Source organism: Coregonus clupeaformis, chromosome 36, assembly GCF_020615455.1.
Source record: "Coregonus clupeaformis isolate EN_2021a chromosome 36, ASM2061545v1, whole genome shotgun sequence".
In the NCBI taxonomy this organism is placed as follows: domain Eukaryota; kingdom Metazoa; phylum Chordata; class Actinopteri; order Salmoniformes; family Salmonidae; genus Coregonus; species Coregonus clupeaformis.
This window is the reverse complement of record NC_059227.1, coordinates 28,782,352-28,809,752: the sequence shown is the minus strand read 5'-3', so window position 1 is coordinate 28,809,752 and position 27,401 is coordinate 28,782,352. Positions and strand designations below refer to the sequence as shown.

Below are 27,401 nucleotides of genomic sequence, written 5' to 3'. Positions count from 1 at the left end.
TGGTTTGTTGTTTTGGTTTTGTTTGTGTGTTAAGTACTAATTAAAGATGTACGCTTATCACGCTGCGCCTTGGTTCCACGAGTCATCAGTCAACGTGCGTGACAGAAGATCCCACCAAAAAAGGACCAAGCAGCGTGTCCAGGAACAGACAGCCTGGACTTGGGAGGAGATCCTGGAAGGGAAGGGATCCTGGACTTGGGAAGAGATTCAGGCCGGAATGGATCGCCGTCCTTGGGAGGAGACTGTGGAGGCGCGCTACAGAGAGGAGCAGCGGCATCGCAGAGGGTACCGGCCGAGGAGGAAGCCCTAGAGACAGCCCCAATAAAACAATTTGGGGGAGCTAAAAGGGTGGTTGGCGGAGCCTAGAGTTAGAGCAGAGCTAACTCCCCGTACTCAGGCTAGGAAGCGTGAGACTAGGCAGGCTCCGTGTTATGCGGAGCCACGTACTGTGCCGCGAGTGTTCCGGCACAGTCCTGTACGTCCGGTGCTAGCACCACGCACGTGTCGTGCTAAGATGGGCATGCAGCCAGGACGGGGTGTGCCGGCTCAACGCTCGTGGCCTCCAGTACGCCTCCTCGGTCCCGTATATCTTGCGCCAGTGCCACGTGCTGTAGCGCCAGTACGAGTGCACAGCCCTGTACATCCTGTGCTGATGCCTCACACATATTGTGTGGAAATAGGCATTTAGCCAGGACGGGTTGTGTCAGCTCTCCGCTCCAGACCGCCAGTCCGCCTCCACAGTCCGGCCCGGCCCATTCCGGCTCCCGCACCAAGCCAGTGGTGCGCGTTGCCAGCCCGGTCCGGCCTGTTCCTGCTCCCCGCACCAAGCCAGTGGTGCGCGTTGCCAGCCCGGTCCGGCCTGTTCCTGCTCCCCGCACCAAGCCAGTGGTGCGCGTCGCCAGCCAGGTCCGGCCTGTTCCTGCTCCCCGCACCAAGCTGTGGGACGGGTTGTGTCAGCTCTCCGCTCCAGACCTCCAGTCCGCCTCCACAGCCCGGTCCGGCCCGTACCTGCTCCCCGCACCAAGCCAGTGGTGCGCGTTGTCAGCTCGGTCCGGCCCGTTCCTGCTCCCCGCGCCAAGCCAGTGGTGCGCGTCGTCAGCTCGGTCCGGCCCGTTCCTGCTCCCCGCGCCAAGCCAGTGGTGCGTGTGTCCAGTCCGGCACGGCCCGTGCCTGTTACACCGGTGCCTGGTCCGGCACCGGTCAGCTGCTCCACTCCAGAGTCAGAGCAATCCGCTCCACCGGGGTCCGGTCCAACTCCAGTCAGCGGATCCACTCCGGAGCCAGAGCAATCCGCTCCACCGGTGTCCAGTCCAGCTCCGGCCAGCGGCTCCAGTCCGGAGCCGGTAAGGTTTGGTCCACCGTCGTCGGGTCCAGCTCCAGTCAGCGGGACCAGACCAGGGGCGCAACGGGGAGGTGGAGAAAAGGTGGTGGTCACGCCCGGAGCCGGATCCGCCCACCCGGCCCCTACACTCTTGTGTTTGTGTGGCGTGGTCGCAGTCCGCGCCTTTGGGGGGGGTACTGTCACGCCCTGGCTCTGGGGACTCTTAAATGTTGAGCCAGGGTGTGGATTTTTCTATGTTTAGTTTTCTATGTTTTTTGTTCTAGATCGTTTAGATCTATGTTGGCCAGGGTGGTTCCCGATCAGAGGCAGCTGTAGCTCGTTGTCTCTGATTGGGGACCATACTTAGGCAGCCTGTTGGCACCAGTTAGTTTGTGGGATCTTGATCCGTAAAGGTTTGGTGTGTGTAACCTCAGGACTTCACGTATCGTTGGTTTGTTGTTTTGGTTTTGTTCGTGTGTTAAGTACTAATTAAAGATGTACGCTTATCACGCTGCGCCTTGGTTCCACGAGTCATCAGTCAACGTGCGTGACAAAACCAAGCTGCTTACCTATTGCAGATTCAGTCTTCCCAGCCTGGTGCAGGTCTACAATTTTGTTTCTGGTGTCCTTTGACAGCTCTTTGGTCTTGGCCATAGTGGAGTTTGGAGTGTGACTGTTTGAGGTTGTGGAAAGGTGTCTTTTATACTGATAACAAGTTCAAACAGGTGCCATTAATACAGGTAACGAGTGGAGGTGTCAAAGGCTGATGTGTATGCGGTGGTGGAGTCAGGCGCAGGACACAGAGGATAAGTAAAGACGACTTTACTAGAACACGAAGTACGCACGAAAATAAACGTCTCCAACACTGGAGGGAAAAAACACCATATGCGTAAAATGACACAATGAGTATAACACCGACACAAGGCATCCAAGACACGCGGACAATAACATACAAAGACAAAACATAAAACAGGTGAACTTATACGTGACATAATCAATACAGAATACGCAACAGGTGTACCCACTAGACATGACAAAACAAACATCGAAAACATCAAGCGGTAGTAGCTAGTACTCCGGGGACGATGAACGCCGAAGCCTGCCCGAGCAAGGAGGAGGAGCAGCCTCGGCGGCATCCGTGACAGTACCCACCCCTTGACGCGTGGCTCCAGCCGTGCGCCGACCCCGGCCTCGGGGACGGCCAGGAGGACGCGGAGCAGGGCGCGTGGGGTGACTCCGGTGGAACTCCGTCAGGAGGGAGGGATCTAAAATGTCCCTCCTAGGCACCCAGCACCGTTCCTCCGGACCGTACCCCTCCCACTCCACGAGATACTGCAGACCCCCCATCCGACGTCTCGAGTCCACGATGGACCGGACTGAGTGCGCCGGAGCCCCCTCGATGTCCAGTGGGGGCGGAGGAGTCTCCTGTATCTCACTGTCCTGGAGTGGACCAGCTACCCCCGGCCTGAGGAGAGACACATGGAACGAGGAGTTAATGTGATAATCATTAGGCAGTTGTAACCTGTAACATACCTCGTTCAATCTCCTCAGGACTTTAAATGGCCCCACAAACCGCTGACCCATCTTCCGGCAGGGCAGGCGAAGGAGCAGGTTTCGAGTCGAGAGCCAGACTCGATCTCCAGGTGCGTACACTGGACCCTCACTGTGGTGGAGATCGGCGCTCGCCTTCTGCCTACGGATAGCCCGCTGCAGATGTACATGCGCAGCGTTCCATGTCTCCTCCGAGCGCCGAAACGACTCATCCACCGCAGGAGCCTCGATCTGGCTCTGATGCCATGGTGCCAGAACCGGCTGATACCCCAACACACACTGGAAAGGGGTCAGATTCGTAGAGGAATGGCGTAGAGAGTTCTGGGCAATCTCTGCCCAGGGGATATACCCCGACCACTCCTCCTGCCGGTCCTGGCAATAAGATCTCAGAAACCTACCCACATCCTTGTTCACTCTCTCCACCTGCCCATTACTCTCAGGGTGGAAACCCGAGGTAAGGCTAACCGAGACCCCAAGCGTTCCATGAACGCCCTCCAGACTCTAGAGGTGAATTGGGGACCCCGATCAGACACTATATCCTCGGGTACCCCGTAGTGCCGGAAGACGTGGGTAAACAAAGCCTCAGCAGTCTGTAGGGCAGTAGGGAGACCCGGCATTGGGATGAGACGACAGGCCTTAGAGAACCGATCCACAACGACCAGAATAGTGGTATTCCCCTGGGAAGGGGGAAGGTCCGTGACAAAGTCTACCGAGAGGTGAGACCACGGCCGTTGTGGAACGGGTAGGGGTTGTAACTTCCCCCTGGAAAGGTGTCTAGGCGCCTTACACTGAGCGCACACCGAGCAGGAGGAGACATAAACCCTCACGTCCTTAGCCAATGTTGGCCACCAATACTTTTCACTAAGGCAGTGCACTGTCCGGCCAATACCAGGATGTCCAGAGGAGGGTGACGTATGAGCCCAATATATGAGACGATCACGAATCTCGAGCAGAACGTACGTCCGCCCCACTGGACACTCTGGAGGAGTAGGGTCGGTGCGTAACGCCCGCTCGATTTCCGCATCGACCTCCCACACCACCGGTGCCACCAGACAAGACTCCGGCAGTATGGGAGTGGGCTCAATGGACCTCTCCTCTGTGTCATATCGCCGGGACAGGGCATCTGCCTTACCGTTCTGGGACCCTGGGATGTAAGTGAGCTTAAAAACAAACCGGGCCAGAAACATGGTCCACCTAGCCTGACGAGGGTTCAGTCTCCTAGCTGCCCGGATGTACTCCAGGTTACGATGGTCAGTCAGAATGAGAAAAGGGTGTTGAGCCCCCTCACGCCAATGCCTCCACACCTTTAGGGCTTGAACCACGGCTAGCAGCTCCCTGTCCCCCACGTCATAATTACGTTCCGCCGGGCTGAGCTTCTTAGAGTAAAAAGCGCAGGGCCGGAGTTTAGGAGGCGTGCCTGAGCGTTGAGACAGTACAGCCCCAATACCGGCCTCTGACGCGTCCACCTCCACCTGGAACGCTAAAGCGGGGTCCGGATGCGCCAGCACCGGAGCTGAGGTGAACAGGTCCTTCAGTTTACCAAACGCCCTGTCCGCCTCAGCCAACCACTGCAAACGCACCGGGCCCCCCTTCAGCAGGGAGGTGATGGTAGCTGCTACCTGTCCAAAACCCCGGATAAACCTCCGGTAGTAATTGGCAAAACCCAAAAACCGCTGCACTTCCTTAACCGTGGTTGGAGTCTGCCAATTTCTCACAGCTGAAACGCGGTCAATCTCCATCTCCACCCCTGACGCGGACAGTCGATGGCCCAGGAAGGAGATGGACTCCTGGAAAAACAGACATTTCTCTGCCTTGACATACAAGTCATGCTCCAACAGCGTACCCAACACTCGACGCACCAGGGCTACATGCTCGGCTCGTGTAGAAGAGTAAACTAGAATGTCGTCAATATACACCACTACACCCTGCCCATGCAAATCCTGCAAGATCTCGTCCACAAAGGATTGGAAGACTGAAGGAGCATTCATTAACCCGTATGGCATGACGAGATACTCATAGTGACCCGAGGTGGTACTAAATGCTGTCTTCCATTCATCTCCTTCCCTAATGCGCACCAAGTTGTAGGCGCTCCTGAGATCCAGTTTTGTGAAGAACCGCGCTCCGTGTAATGATTCCGTCATACTCGCAATCAGCGGGAGAGGATAACTGTATTTAACAGTGATCTGATTGAGACTACGGTAATCAATACATGGGCGCAACCCTCCATCCTTCTTCTTCACAAAAAAGAAATTTGAGGACGCAGGAGAAGTGGAGGGCCGTATGTATCCCTGTCTCAGAGACTCGGCTATGTATGTCTCCACAGCCGCCGTCTCCTCTTGAGACAGAGGATACACATGACTACGCGGAAGTGCAGCACCTGCCTGGAGGTCTATCGCACAATCCCCCTGTCTATGAGGTGGCAATCGCGTCGCCCTAGTCTTGCTGAACACGAGTGCCAAATCATCATACTCAGGAGGAACCGTGGTCGCCCCTACGGAAACAACTAGACACCGCCCGACACACTGGTCAGACCACTCCTTGAGAGCCCTCTGTTGCCACGAAATGGTGGGGTCATGGGCGATTAACCAAGGAAGCCCCAGCACCACGGGATACGCAGGAGAGTCGATCAGATACAACTGAATGATCTCCTCATGACCCCCCTGCGTCTTCATCTTTAGTGGCGCTGTGACCTCCCTAATCAACCCAGATCCCAACGGACGGCTATCTAGGGCATGGATAGGAAAGGGCATATCTACTGGTAGGAGGGGAATCCCTAACTTAACACAAAAATTACGATCAATAAAATTCCCAGCTGCGCCTGAATCGACTAGCGCCTTATGCTGGGAATGAGATGCAACCTGGGGAAACACTGCGTGACCTGTTGCCTCGATCCCCTGGAGGCCCTCCCCAGCACCTAACCGCAGTGTGTCCTCCACGGCCACAGTTGGTGCAGAGGACGGCCTGCCTCCGGATCTCTCTCCTCCTCTCTCTAGCGCCAGCACCCCCGAGCTCCATTGGGCTCGGCTCGGAGGTGCTGGGGGATGGAATGGACGGCCCCAACTCCGGACGTCCGCGGGTAGCCAGCAGGGTATCCAGACGGATTGACATGTCCACCAACTGATCGAAGTTTAGATTGGTGTCCCTGCAAGGCCAACTCTCGTCGAACGTCCTCTCGCAGGCTGCACCGATAGTGGTCGATGAGGGCCCTCTCATTCCACCCCGCATCCGCTGCTAGAGTCCGGAAGTCCAGGGCGAACTCCTGTGCGCTCCTCTTCCCCTGTCGGAGGTGGAACAGACGCTCCCCCGCCGCTTTACCCTCTGGGGGATGATCGAAAACAGCCCTGAAGCGGCGGGAGAACTCAGCGTAGCTGATGGTGGCGGCGTCTATTCCCCTCCATTCGGCATTGGCCCACTTCAAAGCCTTGCCGGATAGACAGGAGATGAGGGCGGAAACGCCAGGTAGAGTTCCACTTGAGTTCCATTTGAAGTAGGAACCCCTGACACCCGGCTGCGGTGCCATCATATGCCCTCGGGAGCGAGAGCCGAATCCCACTGGACTCCGGCGATGGTATGATGGGGCTGGCCGATGGTGGTGGTAATGTAGGAGGAGGTGTGGGCAAACCTCCTCTTTCCCATCGGCGCAGGGTGTCCATCACGTCTTGCATGGCGGAGCCGAGTCGATGGATCATGGCGTCCTGGCTGCTGACCCGATCCTCCAGTGACTCGGGCACCGCCGCTGCTCCTGCTGACTCCATGGGTTGGTATGTTATTCTGTCAAAGGCTGATGTGTATGCGGTGGTGGAGTCAGGCGCAGGACACAGAGGATAAGTAAAGACGACTTTACTAGAACACGAAATACGCACAAAAATAAACGTCTCCAACACTGGAGGGAAAAAACTCCATATTCGTAAAATGACACAATGAGTATAACACCGACACAAGGCATCCAAGACACGTGGACAATAACATACAAAGACAAAACATAAAACAGGTGAATTTATACGTGACATAATCAATACAGAATACGCAACAGGTGTACCCACTAGACATGACAAAACAAACATCGAAAACATCAAGCGGTAGTAGCTAGTACTCCGGGGACGATGAACGCTGAAGCCTGCCCGAGCAAGGAGGAGGAGCAGCCTCGGCGGCATCCGTGACAGGAGGACAGAGGAGCCTCTTAAAGAAGAAGTTACAGGTCTGTGAGAGCCAGAAATCTTGCTTGTTTGTAGGTGACCAAATACTTATTTTCCACTATGATTTGCAAATAAATTCATTAAAAATCCCACAATGTGATTTCTGGAAATGTTTTTCTCAATTTGTCTGTCATAGTTGACGTGTACCTATGATGAAAATTACAGGTCTCTCTCATCTTTTTAAGTGGGAGAACTTGCACAATTGGTGGCTGACTAAATACTTTTTTTCCCCACTGTACCAACAGTTGAATTACACTCAGAAACCCAGATTTGTTTACTCAATGCCATTGAAATGACTTAGTAATCCCACAAATAGCCCAATTACACTGGTTTATCATATTACCATCTGATACAAAATGAAATTCCTTCACTTCACCACCTTAGCTCCGCAATGATAATTAGTTTAATGGAAACCCTAAATTGGCTTTGTACTATGTTAAAAGTTACGTCTATAACTTCCACTCCTTATGGGCAGTTAATTTCTTAAAACGTATCTCTATCAAAGGATCTAACAATGGTACAAACTTAGAAAACCCGTATTCATCATTTCTCACCCATGACGTACGTCTACGTTTGGGTGAGCAAGTTAATACATACATAGCACCCTAATTATGATTTTCTCACTTCTCTAGTAATCAATTACACACATAAACTTCATCCTATTTTCACATCGTCTCAAACTCCATATAGAACGTTAGAAACTTCTAGGTACTCACATCAAAGAATACTTTTGTGGTTTTTTAACCAATTCTCAATTGACACAAATCAACTTCTTCAAACATACTCCCAGTGGAACCAAAAAAACAGACTTTAGTTTCCAGGATTGCCCTGCCTGTCATGGAATCCACCCAGAAAATACAGACTTTTCCACTACTCATACGCCTCTTTCATATAATCTAAATCCCATTTCGTGATGCTTACAGCAATATTGTCAATGATATCTTTTCACACTATCTGTAATTTATCCCTTTTTAAAAATACCTTCTTGAGGATACTCATTATCTGTCCATGCTGATAAATCACTAAGATATGGTTCCACATTGTTTTGTATTATTAGTTCATGCAATGTTAGTAAATCAAATACTTGAATCAAATCCCCAACTTGATCTTTATTAAAATTCTGTTTGCCACTTTTGTCATTGGTGCTATGATTCAATATGTTACATTGTATCTGCTCGTCTCTCTCTCCTGACCATTTTGAGTAACTCACAAAGGACTAACTCTGTACTTCTTTTATGATGATTTACCACATCAAAGACCCATAACCTATTCCTTTTATATTGCCTTACACACTACGGGAATAAAACCCAATCTCTTTACAATGTACTTTAAACATTAAGGGAATCCTGCGCACATTCTCTTTTATAATGTACTTCAAACATTATAGGACTAACACCCACTCTCTTTATAATGTATTATCATTAAGGGAATCCTGCACCCACTCGTTTGTCCTCTGTTGCTTTTACTCATTACTTCAAACACACCCTATTTTGAATCATAGCACCATGTCATTGCCTAATATGATATTCTCCTTACATCCATTTACGTACTCAAATACCACTAATTTGTTCCCCTCAAAAAAATATTTAAATTCTAAACGTTCGTTACAGCTCAGCTTCATCACAGATAAGCAGAATTTGACATAATCAGAAAAATGAACGTCTGCTTACCTGTTAGTTCGGCTGTAAACTGCATCCTGTTACCTCAGACGTCAATCTGTTATGATGAGTTTCTCGGGTATCAAGTAATTCAGGATGCAAGAATATACTTAACACTTAGATGGAGAGTTCATACAAATATTTTATACATTCGGTACCAGGTTCGTCTAACAAAAGTCACGTGCTTCGCCTCTTGTCATCCGAACCACTGAACAAAGAAAATATCTCAGTTTATATACCTCATGTTACACGTTTCTTTAACAACATCTGTTAACCCTCAGTGGGCACTCCCTTCTTTGATGTTATTACCTTGTACCCCAAGTCAGTATATCATGTCCATCAATCATTCTAAGATAAACCTCAGTAAGCTCCCTCGACATAATGGAATCCTTGGTATTCAGACTGTGCGGCACCCAGAATCACTCATCTAATAAATGTAATCTTGTTCCCACAACACCATGAAAATACATCATAACAGTGGGCAAATTTTGTCATCAAAGAAAGAGAAAGAGGCCGGATTTACAAATCCGAGTTGGATGACTGTTCAAAACATATTTTCCCAGTCGGAGCAGGTTTATTCCCGACTTCCCAGTTGTCTTGAACTCACTGGTCAAGTTTTCGCAGTTTTGAGTTAACAGTTGTTTTGAGCGCGGCACAAATCATGCTTCATTGACAGCATGGCCAATGTTGAATGTTTATCATTTTAAATTTGGAAAAGTGCTTGGGACCACACAGCCACTCCACTGAATATCAGGCTGGTGATTGCTTTGCAATGATTGCAGTTAGCCCCTGTCACCGATTCCTTCCAAACCACTCATTTGTTGAATTTGCAATTTCCAACTTGTTGTGTAATGTTTATGTCCAATGGCCGATGAGCACAGATACATTTTATCTATAATTTCTCTTCATTATTCCTCTTCATATGACAAGGATTAAAAAGGATTTACCAGTAGATTGTCAACTTGATTCATGATGATGACTACTAGCTAAGATTTTGAAAGTGTGATGTTGACATGATCAGTCCAATCAAAGCTACTGTACATATAGTTGAAGTCGGAAGTTTACATACACTTAGGTTGGAGTCATTAAAACTCGTTTTTCAACCACTCCACAAATTTCTTGTTAACAAACTATCATTTTGGCAAGTCGGTTAGGACATCTACTTTGCGCATTACACAAGTAATTTTTCCAACAATTGTTTGCAGACAGATTATTTCACTTATAATTCACTGTATCACAATTCCAGTGGGTCAGAAGTTTACATACACTAAGTTGACTGTGCCTTTAAACAGATTGAAAAATTCCAGAAAATGATGTCATGGCTTTAGAAGCTTCTGATAGGCTAATTGACATCATTTGAGTCAATTGGAGGTGTACCTGTGGATGTATTTCAAGGCCTACCTTCAAACAGTGCCTCTTTGCTTGACATCATGGGAAAATCAAAAGAAATCAGCCAAGACCTCAGAAAAAAATGTGTAGACCTCCACAAGTCTGGTTCATCCTTGGGAGCAATTTCCAAACGCCTGAAGGTACCACGTTCATCTGTACAAAAAATAGTATGCAAGTATAAACACCATGCGACCACGCAGCCGTCATACTGCTCAGGAAGGAGACGCCTTCTGTCTTCTAGAGATGAACTTACTTTGGTGTGAAAAGTGCAAATCAATCCCAGAACAACAGCAAAGGACCTTGTGAAGATGCTGGAGGAAACAGGTACAAAAGTATCTATATCCACAGTAAAACGAGTCCTATATCGACATAACCTGAAAGGCCGCTCAGCTAGGAAGAAGCCACTGCTCCAAAACCGCCATAAAAAAGACAGACTACGGTTTGCAACTGCACATGGGGACAAAGATCGTACTTTTTGGAGAAATGTCCTCTGGTCTGATTAAACTAAAATAGAACTGTTTGGCCATAATGACCATCGTTATGTTTGGAGGAAAAATGGGGCAGCTTGCAAGCCGAAGAACACCATCCCAACCGTGAAGCACGGGGGTGGCAGCATCATGCTGTGGGGGTGCTTTGCTGCAGGAGGGACTGGTGCACTTCACAAAATAGATAGCATCATAAGGAAGGAAAATGATGTAGATATATTGAAGCAACATCTCAAGACATCAGTCAGGAAGTTAAAGCTTGGTCACAAATGGGTCTTCCAAATGGACAATGACCCCAAGCATACTTCCAAAGTTGTGGCAAAATGGCTTAAGAACAACAAAGTTAAGGTATTGGAGTGGCCATCACAAAGCCCTGACCTCAATCCTATAGAAAATGTGTATCAGTAGTATCTAAGAATCATCCATTTGTTCCCATGTCCTTACCCAAACTGGGTGCAGCACCTGTTACAACTCTGTAATATCCCTCAAAACACAGGGGTGACGATTCACACAGGATAAGTATTATCAGAGGACTTGTGAGTTTGCTGAAAAACTGTAGGTTTTTAGGGCTGGGATAATAACCTTCCTGCCAAATAAAAATGACTTACCTGAGCTCCCCAATAAAACATATACAGTCCAAACAGGGCTAACGGTTGCATTAAATAGGCGCTCTTTTTTAAAATGATGCATTTGGCGATGTTCAATTCATTCGCACAAAACGTATAAACAAAAGCATTCACTGTGGAAGTTGATACATTGTGCAGCTTCTGCCAAACACTTTGCACACTAGTTTGCTTATTAGCCTGTAATACACAATTCATTGGTATATACAGCCTGAGACATTTGTGTAAATATTCCTTAGAGGCCAGAATGTTGAATAAAATTACATTTAAACTTGTTCTACCTGTTGTCTGTGCGTTTTGTCCTTCTGCTGCTTGGAAATTTAGACAAAATATCCAAGAGCGGTGTTATTAACCCGACTTTCAGTACCCTGGTATGCATTCGGAAATAATTCAGACCCCCCCCTTCCCTTTTTCCACATTTCGTTACATTACAGCATTATTCTAAAATTGATTAAATAACCAAACCCCCCTCAACAATCTACACATAATACCCCATAATGACAAAGCGAAAACAGGTTTTTAGACATTTTTGCTAATTTATTAAAAATAAAAAACAGAAATACCTTATTTACATAAGTATTCAGATCATCTGCTATGAGACTAAAAATTGAGCTCAGGTGCATCCTGTTTCCATTGATCATCCTTGAGATGTTTGTGGTAAATTCAATTGATTGGACATGATTTGGAAAGGCACACATCTGTCTATATAAGGTCCCTCAGTTGACAATGCGTGTCAGAGCAAAAGCCAAGCCATGAGGAGGAAGGAATTGTCCATAGAGCTCCGAGACAGGATTGTGTCGAGGCACAGCTCTGGGGAAGGGTACCAAAACATTTCTGCAGCATTTTAGGTCCCCAAGAACACCGTGGCCTCCATCATTCTTAAATGGAAGAAGTTTGGAACCACCAAGACTCTTCCTAGAGCTGGCCGCCCGGCCAAACTGAGTAATTAGGGGAGAAGGGCCTTGGTCAGGGAGGGGAGCAAGAACCTGATGGCCACTCTGACAAAGCTCCAGAGTTCCTCTGTGGAGATAGGAGAACCTTCCAGAAGGACTCCAATCAGGCCTTTATGGTAGAGTGGCCAGACGGAAGCCACTCCTCAGTTAAAGGCACATGACAGCCCGCTTGGAGTTTGCCAAATGTCTAAACCTGTCTGATGTTTAGGCAATTTTTAGACTATTCAGATTGGAATGGCAACAGTTGAAGCCATTCAATTAAAATGAACTACAACTTCTGTTTAAGAACCCAAGTTTAAAAACCCCCAGAAAAAACAATGTATTGTCACATACACCAGATAGGTGCAGTATGATGTTTTACAGGGTCAGTCATAGTAGTACTGTGCCCCTGGAGTAAATTAGTGTTAAGTGCCTTGCTCAAGTGCAAATCGACAGATTTTTCACGGTGTCGGCTCGGGTATTGAACCAGAGACCTTTCGGTTACTGGTCTAACAGCTAGGCTACCTGACGCCCTACGTCACGTTGAAGAGCATTTGGAGTTAACGGTTTCTGTTGCAAAACGTTTTGCAACAGAATCGGCGAAAGTAGAAAAATCTATGGCGGTGTTTTCCATTAGCCAAGGAGTAACTCCGACTATGGAAGCATCACATATCAGGGTTACTAGCATTAGCTAGCTAAGTATGGTTAACGTTAGCCATATGGCTCATTTTGCAGAACGTTAACTAGCTAACAGGTTTTGGCATTCGTATCTACATGCACCATTACCTTTGTGAATGAGACAGCATATTAAGTATAATGCATACTGAGATAGTTGTAAAATGTGGCTAACCACAAACTTACTACTGTAGGCCATAGTGCAGTGGGTGAGAAATCAGAAAGCTGGGTTTCCATTGAAATCGCCATGTTTCAACGATGGAAAGTAACGTTTACGAAATCATGTCAGAAATCGCAAAAGCACTCTGCTCCATTCACTGAGCATGGATTGCTTTTGGATGCTACGGCCACGGAGTTTCTAAACTGTACTGTCTTTGGTATTTTGGTATTTTATTAGGATCCCCATTACCTGCTGCAAAAGGAGCAGCTAATCTTCCTGGGGTCCACACAAAACATGAAACATGACATAATACAGAACATTAATAGACAAGAACAGCTCAAGGACAGAACTATATCAACTTATTAAAAATAAATAATTAAAGGCACATGTAGCCTACATATTAATACCAATACATTCACAAACTATCTAGGTCAAATAGGGGAGCGTCGTTGTGCCATGAGGTGTTGCTTTATCTGTTTTTTGAAAACAGGTTTGCTGTCCATTTGAGCAATATGAGATGGAACGGAGTTCCATGTAATAATGGCTCTACATAATAATATACGCTTTCTTGAATTTGTTCTGGATTTGGGGACTGTGAAAAGACCCCCGGTGGCATGTCTGGTGGGGTAAGTGTGAGTGTCAGAGCTGTGTGTAAGTTGACTATGCAAGCTATTTGGGATTTTCAACACATTTAGTGTTTCTTATAAAAAGAAGAAGTGATGCAGTCAGTCTCTCCTCAACTCTTAGCTAAGAGAGACTGGCATGCATAGTATTTCTATCAGCCCTCTGATTACAATGAAGAGCAAGACGTGCCGCTCTGTTCTGGGCCAGCTGCAGCTTAACTAGGTCTCTCCTTGCAGCACTCGACCACACGACTGGACAATAATCAAGATAAGAGAAAACTAGAGCCTGCAGGACTTGCTTTTTGGAATGTGGTGTCAAAAAAGCAGAGCATCTCTTTATTATGGACAGACCTCTACCCATCTTTACAACCATTTAATCTATATGTTTTGACCATGACAGTTTACAATCGAAGGTAACGCCAAGTAATTTAGTCTCCTCAACAGGTTCAACAGGTAAACAACAACGAGTCCCAGACAGTTAGAACATACCGGAGGGGGGCAGCGTTTACTAGGCTACCTACATTATTGGGGACATCTGGTTACCAGCAGTGTTTGGAATACATTGAGTTCGTTGACAAAACAGACCAGGGGACGCCTTTTCACACAGAGATTTATTTATAGCAGCCATATCAGCCAGGGAAACTAATTGTTCAAACTTTGATAGAACATTCAGATTTTTCTGCCTGACTGTGGCGCTCTTTACCTGAAATGTTAGGATTTTCTTGTGATCACAACAACTACTTATTTTGCTCAAATATAGATTTAATTCAATTGTTTTCTTTGTAAAGATGGGCCTGGCTGAGAAAAATACATTCCTCTTTCTGCCTGAGTGTGGGGCTGTTTACCGCAATTTTCTGGATTATTTTGTAACCAGAACAAAACTACTTTTAATTAAAATTGTATTTCTTTGAAAACATAGGCCTGGCTGAAATTTCAAAATACAATAAGGGGAAAGGATCCACAGACACAGAGACTGATTATCTGTCTGCACATCTCTTTATTTACAATGCTGGCTGCCATGGTTAACACAAACGCAGGAAATTGAATGCTACCTGAATTGAATCAGAAAAGTAACATAAATAGGCCTACAGTATCACAGTGAGGTCAAACAGGTGTGTGTGTTAGTCAGATTATCCAGTGTCCACAGCAACACTTGAATATTCTCTACCCCAAGTGCATGTGGTGTTACCATGGTCTTAGCCATGCTCTCACTAACTCTTAACTTTTCTCTTTCTCTGTCTCTCTTTCCGGAGGGCCTGTGGCGCTGACAAAATACCTCAGCCATAGAAAATCATTAGGGAAAGAAGTCACACCTCCAGTTTGCAATACACTTTATTTGATTTGCTGTAATACAAAGATACAGACCGTATAAAAGCATACATTCAAGACCCTATGGTCAGATTGCTTTTCATAAAGACGTCATGGTAACAGACAGGTAGCAGGTAGAGTGTGGCCAGCTTGGATTGGGCCAGGCACGTCGAGGTGTCAGCCCAGGGTGTCCTCAGTCGTGGTCCTAGAGCCTCAGGCCCTCCAGAAGGGGAGACAGAGAAAAGATTAGGGTTAGTGAGAGCATGCACTGGGGGTAGAGAATTATCAATAGTGTTGCTGTGGACCCTGGATAATCTAACTAGCACACACCTGTTTGACCACGCTCTGATACTGTAGGCCTACTTATGTTACTTTTCTGATTCAATTCAGGTAGCATTCAATATCCTGCTTTTGTGTTAACCATGGCAGTCAGCATGGTAAATAAAGAGATGTTCAGGAAGATAATCAGCCTCTGTGTCTGTGGATCCTTTCCCTTTAATGTATTTTTTTATGTCAGCCAGGCCCATCTTTAATTTTATTTCAATCTCTAGTTAAGTAAAATAAGGAGTCTATTGCTTCAGTCCTTGTTTCGTTTTCACTTCTTGTTACCTGGTAAATAACCAACAACCATGGATAACCACAAGGAGAATAAGGTGAGAAAACAGTTCTTCAAAGAAACACCATTTATTTTCATCTCTAGTTGAGTAAAATAGGTAGTTTTGTTCTGGTCACGAGATAATCCAGAATATTGCTGTAAACAGCGCCACACTCAGGCAAAAAACTGAATGTTATTTTCTCAGCCAGGCCCATCTTTTCAAAGAATATTTAATTATATCTCAATTTGAGGCCAATAAGTAGTTTTATTGTGATCACAAGAAAATCCTAACAATTCAGGTAGGCTAAAGAGTGCCACAGTCAGGCTAAAACATCTGAATGTTCTATCAAAGTGTGAACAATTAGTTTCCCTGGCTGATATGGCTGCTACTTAGAAATACATGACATTCACTGCTATAAATAAATCTCTGTGTGAAAAGGCGTCCCCTGGTCTGTTTGGTTAACGAACTCAATGTATTCCAAACACTGCTGGTAACCAGATGTCCCCAATAATGTAGGTTGCCTAGTAAACGATGCCCCCCTCCGGTATGTTCTATTGCAAACTGTCTGGGACTCGTTGTTGTTTACCTGTTTACTACTCAAATACACTCAAAGATATTTTACTTATTAGCTCAAAGACTAAATTAACTGCAATAGATTGGTCTCACATAGCCTATATTAGCATAACTAGGCTACACAGAACCAAGGCGGACCCATTGTAAAATGAGATATTTTATCTTATTAAAACCTATGGAAAGAGGAGACTCTTACGAACATGATGGTGTTCTCCGTTTTGCTCTTCACCCCAGGGTACTCATCTGAAGGTAACCGGTACCGGTTTTAAAAAAGGAATGGAAGATTGAAGGTAGTTTTGCGCCTACCCCCAAAAAGGGGCTAATTATGTGTAATTTGTTTTAATACAAGATAATCTCCTAGATTTAGGACAGACACTTCAAAACCTTGTTTCTTATTATTTTATTTTTTATTGTACTTATTGATACCTAAAGGGGTCCTAAAATAAATAAAATAGCTAAATGATCCATAGTATGACCATCTTTAAACAATTCCATATGTCAGTTTAGCGCCCCCCAATGTCTTACTCTAAATAATTAAAATGTGACCCAGTCCAACATGACTAGCTCTGGGATTTTCTGATTGCAGCGAGTGCGAGGTCAGACGGAAAAGGTGTGGCGGAAGCGGATTATGAAGTGGATTCTGAATCTAATGGCGGTAGAATCAAGGATAATTGGAATATTATTAAAAGAAAGGAAAACAGAGCAAAGTAGAGTACAGTGATGAGAATGTCACTTCGTATCTTGTAGGAGTACAGTTTGTAAATGAGGAGCAGCTGATCGAATTACCAATCTTGAGGAATCCATTTGAGATATCCAAACTGGTGGAGAGAGTGCTGGGTAGAGTGAAGACTGTGAGGATCACGAGAGTTGGACTGGTTTAGATTTTTTGTGCTTCTGAGGATCAGAAGAAACGTGTGTTGTGTCTCAACCTTTTTGATAAGTTTGAAGTGTCGTGTGTGTCTCTTAGGAACAGGGCACCCCTCAAGGGGGTTATGTCTGGAGTCTCGTGGGAAGTACATGTTGAAGAGATGAAAAATATTCCTGGAGTGATTGATGCACGTCGAATGAATCGTATGGTGAATGAAGAAAAGGTGAAGTCTATCTGTTCTTTTGTTTTTTGATTTGGAGTCTCTCCCTACTCAAGTGCAGTTAGGGTATATTACCTACAGAGTCAGAGCATTTATCCCAAGACCAATGCAGTGTGATCATTGTAAAGCTTTTGGACATGTTTCAAGTGTTTGCAGAAGGGAGAAGCCGAGATATCCAAGTTGTGGAAAAGATCATATTATGTGTTATAAAAGTGATGAAAATGTGAGAGTTTTCATCTATATTTTTCATAGCTGTCTATTTACCACCACAAACCAATGCTGGCATTAAAGATTGCACTGAATGAGCTGTATAAGGCCATAAGTCAACAGGAAAACGCTCATCCAGAGGCAGCGCTCCTAGTGGTCGGGGACTTTAATGCAGGGAAATTTAAATCCGTTCTACCTAATTTCTACCAGCATGTTAAATGTGCAACCAGAGGAAAAAAAAACTCTAGTCCACCTTTACTCCACACACAGAGACGCATACAAAGCTCTCCCTCGCCCTCCATTTGGCAAATCTGACCATAACTCTATCCTCCTTAATCCTGCTTATAAGCAAAAACTAAAGCAGGAAGCACCAGTGACTCTGTTAATAAAAAAGTGGTCAGATGACGCAGATGCTAAGCTACAGGACTGTTTTGCCAGCACAGACTGGAACATGTTCCGGGATTCTTCAGATAGCATTGAGGAGTACACCACATCAGTCACTGGCTTCATCAATAAGTGCATCGATGATGTCGTCCCCACAGTGACCGTACGTACATACCCCAACCAGAAGCCATGGATTACAGGAAACATCTGCACTGAGCTAAAGGGTAGAGCTGCCGCTTTCAAGGAGCGGGACTCTAACCCGGACGCTTATAAGAAATCCCGCTATGCCCTCCGACGAACCATCAAACAGGCAAAGAGTCAATACAGGACTAAGATTGAATCGTACTGCACCGGCTCTGACGCTCGTCGGATGTGGCAGGGCTTGAAAACTATTACAGACTACAAAGGGAAGCACAGCCGCGAGCTGCCCAGTGACACAAGACTTCCAGACGAGCTAAACCACTTCTATGCTCGCTTCGAGGTAAGCAAAACTGAAGCATGCATGAGAGCACCAGCTGTTCCGGATGACTATGTGATCACGCTCTCTGTAGCCGATGTGAGTAAGACTTTTAAACAGGTCAACATTCACAAGGCCGCAGGGCCAGACGGATTACCAGGACGTGTACTCCGAGCATGTGCTGACCAACTGGCAAGTGTCTTCACTGACATTTTCAACATGTCCCTGACTGAGTCTGTAATACCAACATGTTTCAAGCAGACCACCATAGTCCCCATGCCCAAGGACTCTAAGATAACCTGCCTAAATGACTACAGACCCGTAGCACTGACGTCTGTAGCCATGAAGTGCTTTGAAAGGCTGGTCATGGCTCACATCAACACCATTATTCCAGAAACCCTAGACCTACTCCAATTTGCATACCGCCCCAACAGATCCACAGATGATGCAATCTCTATTGCACTCCACACTGCCCTTTCCCACCTGGACAAGAGGAACACCTACGTGAGAATGCTATTCATTGACTATAGCTCAGCATTCAACACCATTGTGCCCTCAAAGCTCATCACTAAGCGAAGGATCCTGGGACTAAACACCTCCCTCTGCAACTGGATCCTGGACTTCCTGACGGGCTGCCCCCAGGTGGTAAGGGTAGGTAACAACAAATCTGCCACACTGATCCTTAACACGGGGGCCCCTCAGGGGTGCGTGCTCAGTCCCCTCCTGTACTCCCTGTTCACCCATGACTGCATGGCCAGGCACGACTCCAACACCATCATTAAGTTTGCCGACGACACAACAGTGGTAGGCCTGATCACCGACAATGATGAGACAGCCTATAGGGAGGAGGTCAGAGACCTGGCCGTGTGGTGCCAGGATAACAATCTCTCCCTCAACGTGACCAAGACAAAGGAGATGATTGTGGACTACAGGAAAAAAAAAAGGACTGAGCACGCCCCCATTCTCATCGACGGGGCTGTAGTGGAACAGGTTGAGAGCTTCAAGTTCCTTGGTGTCCACATCACCAACGAACTATCATGGTCCAAACACACCAAGACAGTCGTGAAGAGGGCATGACAAAGCCTATTCCCCCTCAGGAGACTGAAAAGATTTGGCATGGGTCCTCAGATCCTCAAAAAATTATACAGCTGCACCATCGAGAGCATCCTGACTGGTTGCATCATCGCCTGGTATGGCAACTGCTTGGCCTCCGACCGCAAAGCACTACAGAGGGTAGAGCGTACGGCCCAGTACATCACTGGCGCCAAGCTTCCTGCAATCCAGGACCTCTATACCAGGCGGTGTCAGAGGAAGGCCCTCAAAATTGTAAAAGACTCCAGCCACCCGTCATAGACTGTTCTCTCTGCTACCGCACGGCAAGCGGTACCGGAATGCCAAGTCTAGGTCCAAAAGACTTATAATATAAAAAAATAATATGCCATTTAGCAGACGCTTTTATCCAAAGCGACTTACAGTCGTGCGTGCATACATTTTTGTGTATGGGTGGTCCCGGGGATCGAACCCACTACCTTGGCGTTACAAGCGCCGTGCTCTACCAGCTGAGCTACAGAGGACTTCTCAACAGCTTCTACCACCAAGCCATAAGACTCCTGAACAGCTAATCATGGCTACCCGGACTAATTGCACTGCCCCCCCACCCCATCTTTTTACGCTGCTGCTACTCTGTTAACTATTTATGCATAGTCACTTAAACTCTACCCACATGTACATATTACTTCAACAACCTCAACTAGCCGCTGCCCCCGCACATTGACTCTGCACTGGTACCCCCTTGTATATATAGCCTCCCTACTGTTATTTTATTTTACTTCTGCTCTTTTTTTCTCAACACTTTTTTGTTGTTTTATTCTACTTTTTTATTAAAAATAAATGCACTGTTGGTTAAGGGCTGTAAGTAAGCATTTCACTGTAATGTCTGCAGCTGTTGTATTCGGCGCATGTGGCCAATAAAATTTGATTTGATTTGATTTGACATGTTGCAATTGTGGTGGGAATCATGAAGCCATCATCTTTCGAATGCCCCACAAGGGTGAAGGAGAATGACGTGGCCAAAGTCAGGGCTATCCAGAGCATATCATATACAGCAGCTGTTAAAAAGGTTGAGGGTTTGAATCGTGCTCTTGAAGAGTCCAGGGTGGTGGATAGGTCTTCACTGCAGGCTGCAAGGGTTGCCTTTCACCAGCAGGATCCTGACATTTTAAAGGTTAAGAAGGTGGAATTTGTGGCCTTTATAGCTATGGTGATAAATGGCACTGCCAAGGTGGAGAGAAGGTCCAGGAAGATAGAAATCATTGTGGAAGCGGCGGAGCGGTTCCTGGGGCTGAAAGATTTCTTGGTGTTACATGGAATATTGTCACAAGCCGTACCACCCTCTCTTTCCCTAGAGCCTGAGAAGGGAGATATGGAGAATTGAAAGAAGAAAGAAGTGGGAGTTTTTTTTTGTCAATATATAATTTTATTTGGATGGATTAAGTTAGTTTCCCTATCACGTATGGATTTTATTTTTTTCTTGTTTTGGTTTCAACCCGTCCAGTTGGTGGCGGCAATGCACCTTTTTGGGTTGTAGTCCCACAGAAGAAGAAGAAGACTGCCTAGCTCTGCCAACTGGGGCGTGGCTTATGGAGCGCTCTTTGAAATAAGGGCACGCATAGTTGTATCACAGATCGAGTTATCTCACCACACCAGGCCAAGTTTGTTCCCACATTCACAGGAGCGTGTTTCTAAATTCTAAATTCCTCCTCGCTTACTGTAAATAGCTCCGCCCATTTCACGTGAGTATTGACTACTAGGCTACCTGGCCACGGTAATGTAAAGCAGATAACAACATGAAAGACACTGAAGGAGCTCCTCGAACGGAATAATTTACTGTAGCATATTGGTTGAAATGTCCATGAGCTTAATATTATATATATCTTTTTACCAATGCTACGGGAAAGAATGGTCAAATATCTCTTCATTATTTATCTATGGACGGCAGGTAGGCTTCATTTTCATTGACTGCGTATCATAATCAGTAATTAAAAGGAAAAGGTTTACTATTGTGGTAAGCAGTGCAGTTTACATCTTATCACATATTGAACCACTGGCAAGTTTAATTATGCCTTGAACTCAATATTTTGCTACTACAATTTATTATTTTCAGTCAAGCTATAGTTCAGCTGTCATTGTTCAGCTGTCATTGATGAATTTGGAAGCCACATGTTGTGTATAATTTAAGATTCCCATTTTCTCCCCTAACCCTCTACTGCACAGCTTTTTGGGGGAAGATTTAGGCTTTCTGATAATGTATCAATCATTAAAAAATAAATAAATAAAATTACCCCCAACACCCAGACATTTATGGCGCAATGCTGTGCCATAAGGAAAATCTGATATTTTCAGAACATTTATTAAGTTAGATATAGTAGAAACAAGAACTCTTGATGAGAAAATACAAGTTGGACATAAGCTAGTAATATTCACTGCCTCTCAAACCTGATTCTGTGGTCTATTCTTCTTCACTGTCACTGTCCTAAAGCTCACAGTCCTCACTATCAGAGGGTATGATCCTAACTGCTCAATTGCCTGTCAATGTCAGTGGATATGTTGGCAAAAACATTGACCAAGGCCATCATTTAACATAATTTTACATGTCTTTCATTGCCCTGAAAAGTAGCCTAATTGCACAACGTTGCCCTGAGGCAACACAAATACAACTTTTTTTAAAAAATATATAAAAACAAAATATGTTCAAAACCTATCAAATATGCTTCTTTAGAGGTCCCTACACAAGTACATATCTCTATTTAAACATGCAAAATAATTAAATGTATCTGACCCTTTGCTCACACAATGCTCTCACTTCACTCTGCTTCCTGCCCTAACTGATACATCCTACCAAATTCTGCACCTCATTGGATTGTTTACAGACATGTCATCATATATTGTCATGTGTAAAAAAAAAAAAAAAATGCATAAAAAAACATTTTTTATTGTCACATACGCTGTCCGGATAGGTGCAGTGAAATTGTGTTGTTTTACAGGGTCAGCCATAGTAGTACGGCGTCCCTGGAGCAAATTAGGGTTAAGTGCCTTGCTCAAGGGCACATTGACAGATTTTTCACCTTGTCGGCTCAGGTATTCAAACCAGCGACTTTTCAGTTACTGGCCCAGTGCTCTAACCGCTAGGCTACCTGTCGTGTGAGGGGCAAAAAGGTTTTCTGTTGCCTGAGTGCAACGATGTGCAGTAGAGGGTTAAAAATGCATTTTAAGCATGTTCAACCAATGTAATAATTTTGTGTCATTTTAAAACTCGCCCAAACACACCTTCAGCTGTAGCCAACTGCAACACGTATGTGGGTGGCATTTACTTTGCTTTACTTTTGTTTTCACTCCCTCTACTGTATTTTCCACCAACCTTGTACAGTATGTGCTATATCGAAAAAAATATATAGTTACAGAGTTGAGTAGTGACATATGTAACACTTAATGCTAAGTTGAGGCATTGATCACAACAAAAAGGCTGTTCGCAAAGCTTACAGAAAAACAAACAAGCAGCTCTCAATTACATTTATGGTGCAATGAATAGGGTTAATATAATCATGAGATGTCCTTGAAAGACGTGTTTAACTGAGCACATGTGATATTCTGAAACACACAGAAAACAAATGTAGTCTCGTGCAGTCAGGGGAAAATAAGTGTTTCTTTGTGACGGCTTATGAAATATCTTATCCCTCAACGGCCCCGTGTAGCTCAGTTGGTAGAGCATGGCGCTTGCAACGGCAGGGTTGTGGGTCCGATTCCCACGGGGTGCCAGTATGAAAAAAATGTATGCACTCACTAACTGTAAGTCGCTCTGGATAAGAGCGTCTGCTAAATGACGTAAATGTAAACCTTAATCACATCAACATCCTGTTGTTATTCTATACAATGTTTCTCTTCAACTTTAAGACATTCTACAGTATGTTAAGGAAGAAGGATGTAATTTAATTATCTTAATTTCGCTATAATACTATTTCATTTTTAGAATTGTTTATAGGGAGTGATGCTCTCTAGAAAGTGTCTCAAGTTGACAATTCGAATTGCCCTTGGCAGTTGATCATCTACTTTCTGCTCTTTCTCCTGTCCTAGTGGTCTCACATGGGTCCGTTGTATGGCATCCTGAAGGAGTTCATTTTAACTCTGTGAACCTGAGGAACATTGTAAAGTGGCATCCTGGGAAAGACACACCAAATGACACACATTACACAGTGGAGTATGCAATGTGAGGACACTTTTATACATTTCCATAATCTTGGTACCCAGAACCAAATCAGCTCCTCAATTTTGTCACGAGAGACTGATATTTCCATGAACTAGTTAAGCAATAAGGGCCGAGGGGGTGTGGTATATGGCCAAAATACCATGGCTAAGGGCTATTCTTACGCACAACGCAATGCGGAGTGCCTGGATACAGCCCTTAGCCATGGTATATTGGCAATATACCACAAATACCTGAGGTGCCTTATTGCTATTATATACTGGTTACCAACGTAATTAGAGCAGTAAAAATACATGTTTTGACTTGTGGTATACGGTCTGAAATGCCATGGCTTTCAGACAATCAGCATTCAGTGCTCGAAACACCCAGTTTATAATTGTAAATAAATACCCATGATCCATGGATTTAAGGACACATCTCATGATGTGTTTATTTGTTGTCTCCTAGTTATGGTGATAGAATGGATAGTGGGGTGACACAGGTGCGCTGGACGGTGAAGAAGCAGTGCAGAGACATCCCTCAGACCTGGTGTGATCTATCCAATGAGACTACTGACCTGGATGAAGGCTACTTTGCCAGGGTCAAGGCTGTGGGCACAAACCTATCCTCCAAATGGGCATTCACAGAAAAGAGGTTTGACCCCAAAGCTGACAGTAAGTTGAGATCCTCTTCAAATATAATTTTCCTTATCTATGAATGAGGAGCCATAGCGAACTACTTCAAGATAAAATCAGAGAATTATATGAAATGTTTATTGTCTCCAACAGCAACCTTTGGACCTCCACTTGTAAAACTTGTGGTGAAGGAGAATAGTGTTACTGTCAAGCTGAAGGGTCCAATGAGATGGAAGACTGGAAACATGACAAAAGAGTACTCCTTGTTGAAAATCTACCCTCAGATGACATACAGCCTGTCTGTGTACGACAACAGAAGCAACAAAATGGTTGGTGTTATGTTGGTTACTGTAACTCTGTGTAAATAATTAAATTACATAATATGTAGGACTCCCTGCAGGAGCTTTAATCAGTGCAAATTGCTGCATTAATAGATTATAATAGACAATTCAATATTTTTCATATCATGGTAATTATTTTATAATGCAGATTATAATGAGGGTTAGTTCTATATTGTGTATTTTAACTTTCTGTATCCATTTTGTCTTTCAGCAACACTTCACTGTGGAAAACAGATCCTTTGAATATGGGTTGCTTGCCTATGAAACCCAGTATTGTGTCTCTGCTAATTCCCAGGTTCTATCACTTCCTATACCTTGGCATGGATCTGAATGGCAGTGCCTAACAACCCCAAAGGGTAAGATAAGACTTGCGTTTATCCAATTACCTAGTGTGCAGTGATTTTTTTCTTCTATTACATGCATGAATGTCTGTCAGGATAAACCTGCCCAACAGGTTTTGGTAAAGCACAAAAGCATTCCAAGAATTGTTCTCTCTATCAGTAAATGTGACAGGAGACTTGAGGTGTTTTCCCAGAGGGTATTTTCTCTTCCTGGTAGAGATGGAATTATTTTGAAGTTTGAAGGGGTGTGTGTGTGTTCTCAGCTGTAACCTATAGGCTTTCCTCTTCCTATGATGGCTGTACACTGTATAGATCTGTCTTGTTTGATCTCTACCCTACCACTCTGTCTTTACAGATCCCTTCTATGACCAGCTGCTACTGATGCTGATGGGAGCCGTTGTGCCATCAGTTATCTCCATTTTCACGCTGATCCTGGCCGGATGCCTTGTCTACCACTTTGTCTGTGGTAATAAACAGAAAAGTCCCCCTTTCCTGGTAAGAATTATATGTGACTAATAGAAGCCTTCAACAATGGCTATGAAGTGCAATTTACTAAGATGTCACCCTTTTTGGTCTTTCAGGAAATATCGGACATTCAGTACCCACCGCAGACCTTCTGTCCTGAGCATGCTGTGAAAATGAATGTGGTACAGGTCAACATTGCCAAGCCCATGGAGTTGATGGCCATAAAGCCCAACAATATCCCTGCCCTGATCTACCAAACAGAGGGGGAGCCCGTACTACCCTACACTGCCCAGCAAGCCCCTGGCATAGAGCCTCCTAAGGAGGGATCATGGGAAGATGAGTTCGGTGAGGCCCAACCAGAGCTTCTAGACTACGTCTTCGTTGGAGCGGCCCCAGAGATGCCGGAAGTGAGGGAAAGGGAGGCATCTGACAGTGAGAAAACCCTGCCCCTGCGTCTCAGCCAGGTCAACCCGTACATTGCACAGAGATGTGCACCAGGTTCACAGGAGCCTGTGGATAATGTTTTCACTGGGATCTGTTTAGACAAGGACCCCAAGACAGGGCTCTTTAGAATGCCACTGCTGTCTGATATAAAGCTGGGGGTGGAGAGCGCAAGTTACAAAGCGCCTGATCAGGTGGGTCCCTACGCACCTCAGCTCTTCTCAGTCAGAGAGACCACTGTGGACCTGTGGGGAGACAAGGCTGAGGAGCCCCAAAGTTACCCCTCAGACTATGGCTTCGTGGGAGCAGCCCCAGAGCAGCAGATGGTGACAACAAAGTACCAGACGCAGTCTAACAATAGGGATACTCAGCCCCTGCTGCTAGCCCAGGTCAACCTGTTCAGAAGCCAGAGGCAAGCTCTGTTTCCACAGGAGTCTGAGGAAGAGGATGGATTCGGTGGTGGTAACTGTGTTGACTGGAGCCCTACAACAGGGATCCTCCAGATGCCTCTGCTCTCCAAGCCTATTCCAGAAGTGGATGGAGCGAGGAAGAAGGACAGGGAGTCAGAGCAGGTGGAGATCTTACCCAGTGTGTTAGTGAGGCAATCCTCAGAGGAGAGTGAGGGTGAGAGTGACCTGACTAAACTACAGAATGTCTGGAGCCTACAGATCAACATGAAGGACTAACCTATTGGACAGTTAACCTATTGGACACACATTATTACAGCAAAAAAAAGTTTGTTTACTGTATGTGGAAGAATAATTCAGATTGCTGTATGTACCAATTGATTCAGTTGCCAAATCAAATGAAGGACATATTTTTAACTAATCCAAAAAGGTTTGTAACTGCTTTAGCAATGTGATTGTAATTAACATATTTTTGAAGAGGTTTTGTTTACTTTGTACCTTTTTTATCCATTATTTTCTACTAATTTATTACGACTGATGTATTGCCAGATAGCTTTTTTGTGTACAATTTCATACAAAGTTGATATGAAGCCACATGCAATGCCACTTTACATCATGATGATTAACAACCAGGAAGGAGTGTGGCTGGAAAGGTTTCTAACCACACACTAAAGCTTACTGTCCTCAACCTCCAAAGAATAACAATTGCATCGCTTTTGTGCACACTCAGTGCTGTATGATGTAAGACTATGCTCTTGAGTCACTGACCTTCTCATATAATGGTTGTAAACCCTCGTTTGAACACACAGATAAATGCAGAGTTGATTCACACCATAATTCAAATCTGTCACCTTCACAGCACAGGGCCATAATTAACAACACTTATTAGTTTGGGTCATTGGCCTTTATTTGCGCTTCTTCTCATTTTGATAGTCTCAGTCAAAACCTCAACTACAGTAACTACACTTTTTATTCTTTAGAACAGATGACAAGATATGTATTCTTAAGTCTGTTTCCTCACGCTCTCCCTACTCAGTGAAGACGAGAATACATGGAGATTCCATAGGAAGCTTTGCCACCTCCTCAGCTATTGGTCAGAGCATGGACTATTATTACCAACTAGGCTTTTACACCACATGGATGGTCATTTTCAGCATTGATTCATGACTAGTTGTGTGGGTGATTCCCTACAGTGTAATATTAATATAATCATATTGTTGTTATATGATCATTTTATAATTAACCACTAACAAGCCTGCAGATGGAAGCAGGAGTTATCAGGGTGTATGATCATTTATCTGACACT

At 45.1% G+C, this 27,401-nt stretch overlaps 1 protein-coding gene across 2 annotated transcripts; it reads left to right on the top strand.

Annotated features, from left to right (window-relative positions):
- Positions 1-20,934: 20,934 nt before the first annotated feature.
- On the top strand, positions 20,935-26,575 carry LOC121552622. 2 transcript variants are annotated; one of them, XM_041865591.2, is made up of 7 exons: positions 20,935-21,018; positions 23,357-23,489; positions 23,934-24,139; positions 24,254-24,429; positions 24,653-24,797; positions 25,138-25,277; positions 25,364-26,575. In XM_041865591.2, exons 3-7 carry the CDS (start codon positions 23,947-23,949, stop codon positions 26,372-26,374), a joined length of 1,665 nt encoding a protein of 554 aa, XP_041721525.1. In that variant the 5' UTR covers positions 20,935-21,018; positions 23,357-23,489; positions 23,934-23,946; the 3' UTR covers positions 26,375-26,575. The 2 variants fall into 2 exon arrangements, with proteins under 2 accessions (XP_041721525.1, XP_041721524.1); XM_041865590.2 differs by lacking the exon at positions 20,935-21,018 and adding an exon at positions 21,083-21,224.
- Positions 26,576-27,401: the final 826 nt, after the last annotated feature.

Bases quoted from the DNA above. Each gene is read 5' to 3' on its own strand.
- LOC121552622 (XM_041865590.2), top strand. From the start codon at position 21,170: ATGCTACGGGAAAGAATGGTCAAATATCTCTTCATTATTTATCTATGG. The intron at 24,140-24,253 runs GTAAGTTGAGAT...TGTCTCCAACAG, and splicing joins GTTTGACCCCAAAGCTGACA to CAACCTTTGGACCTCCACTT. The intron at 24,430-24,652 runs GTTGGTGTTATG...TTTGTCTTTCAG, and splicing joins ACAACAGAAGCAACAAAATG to CAACACTTCACTGTGGAAAA.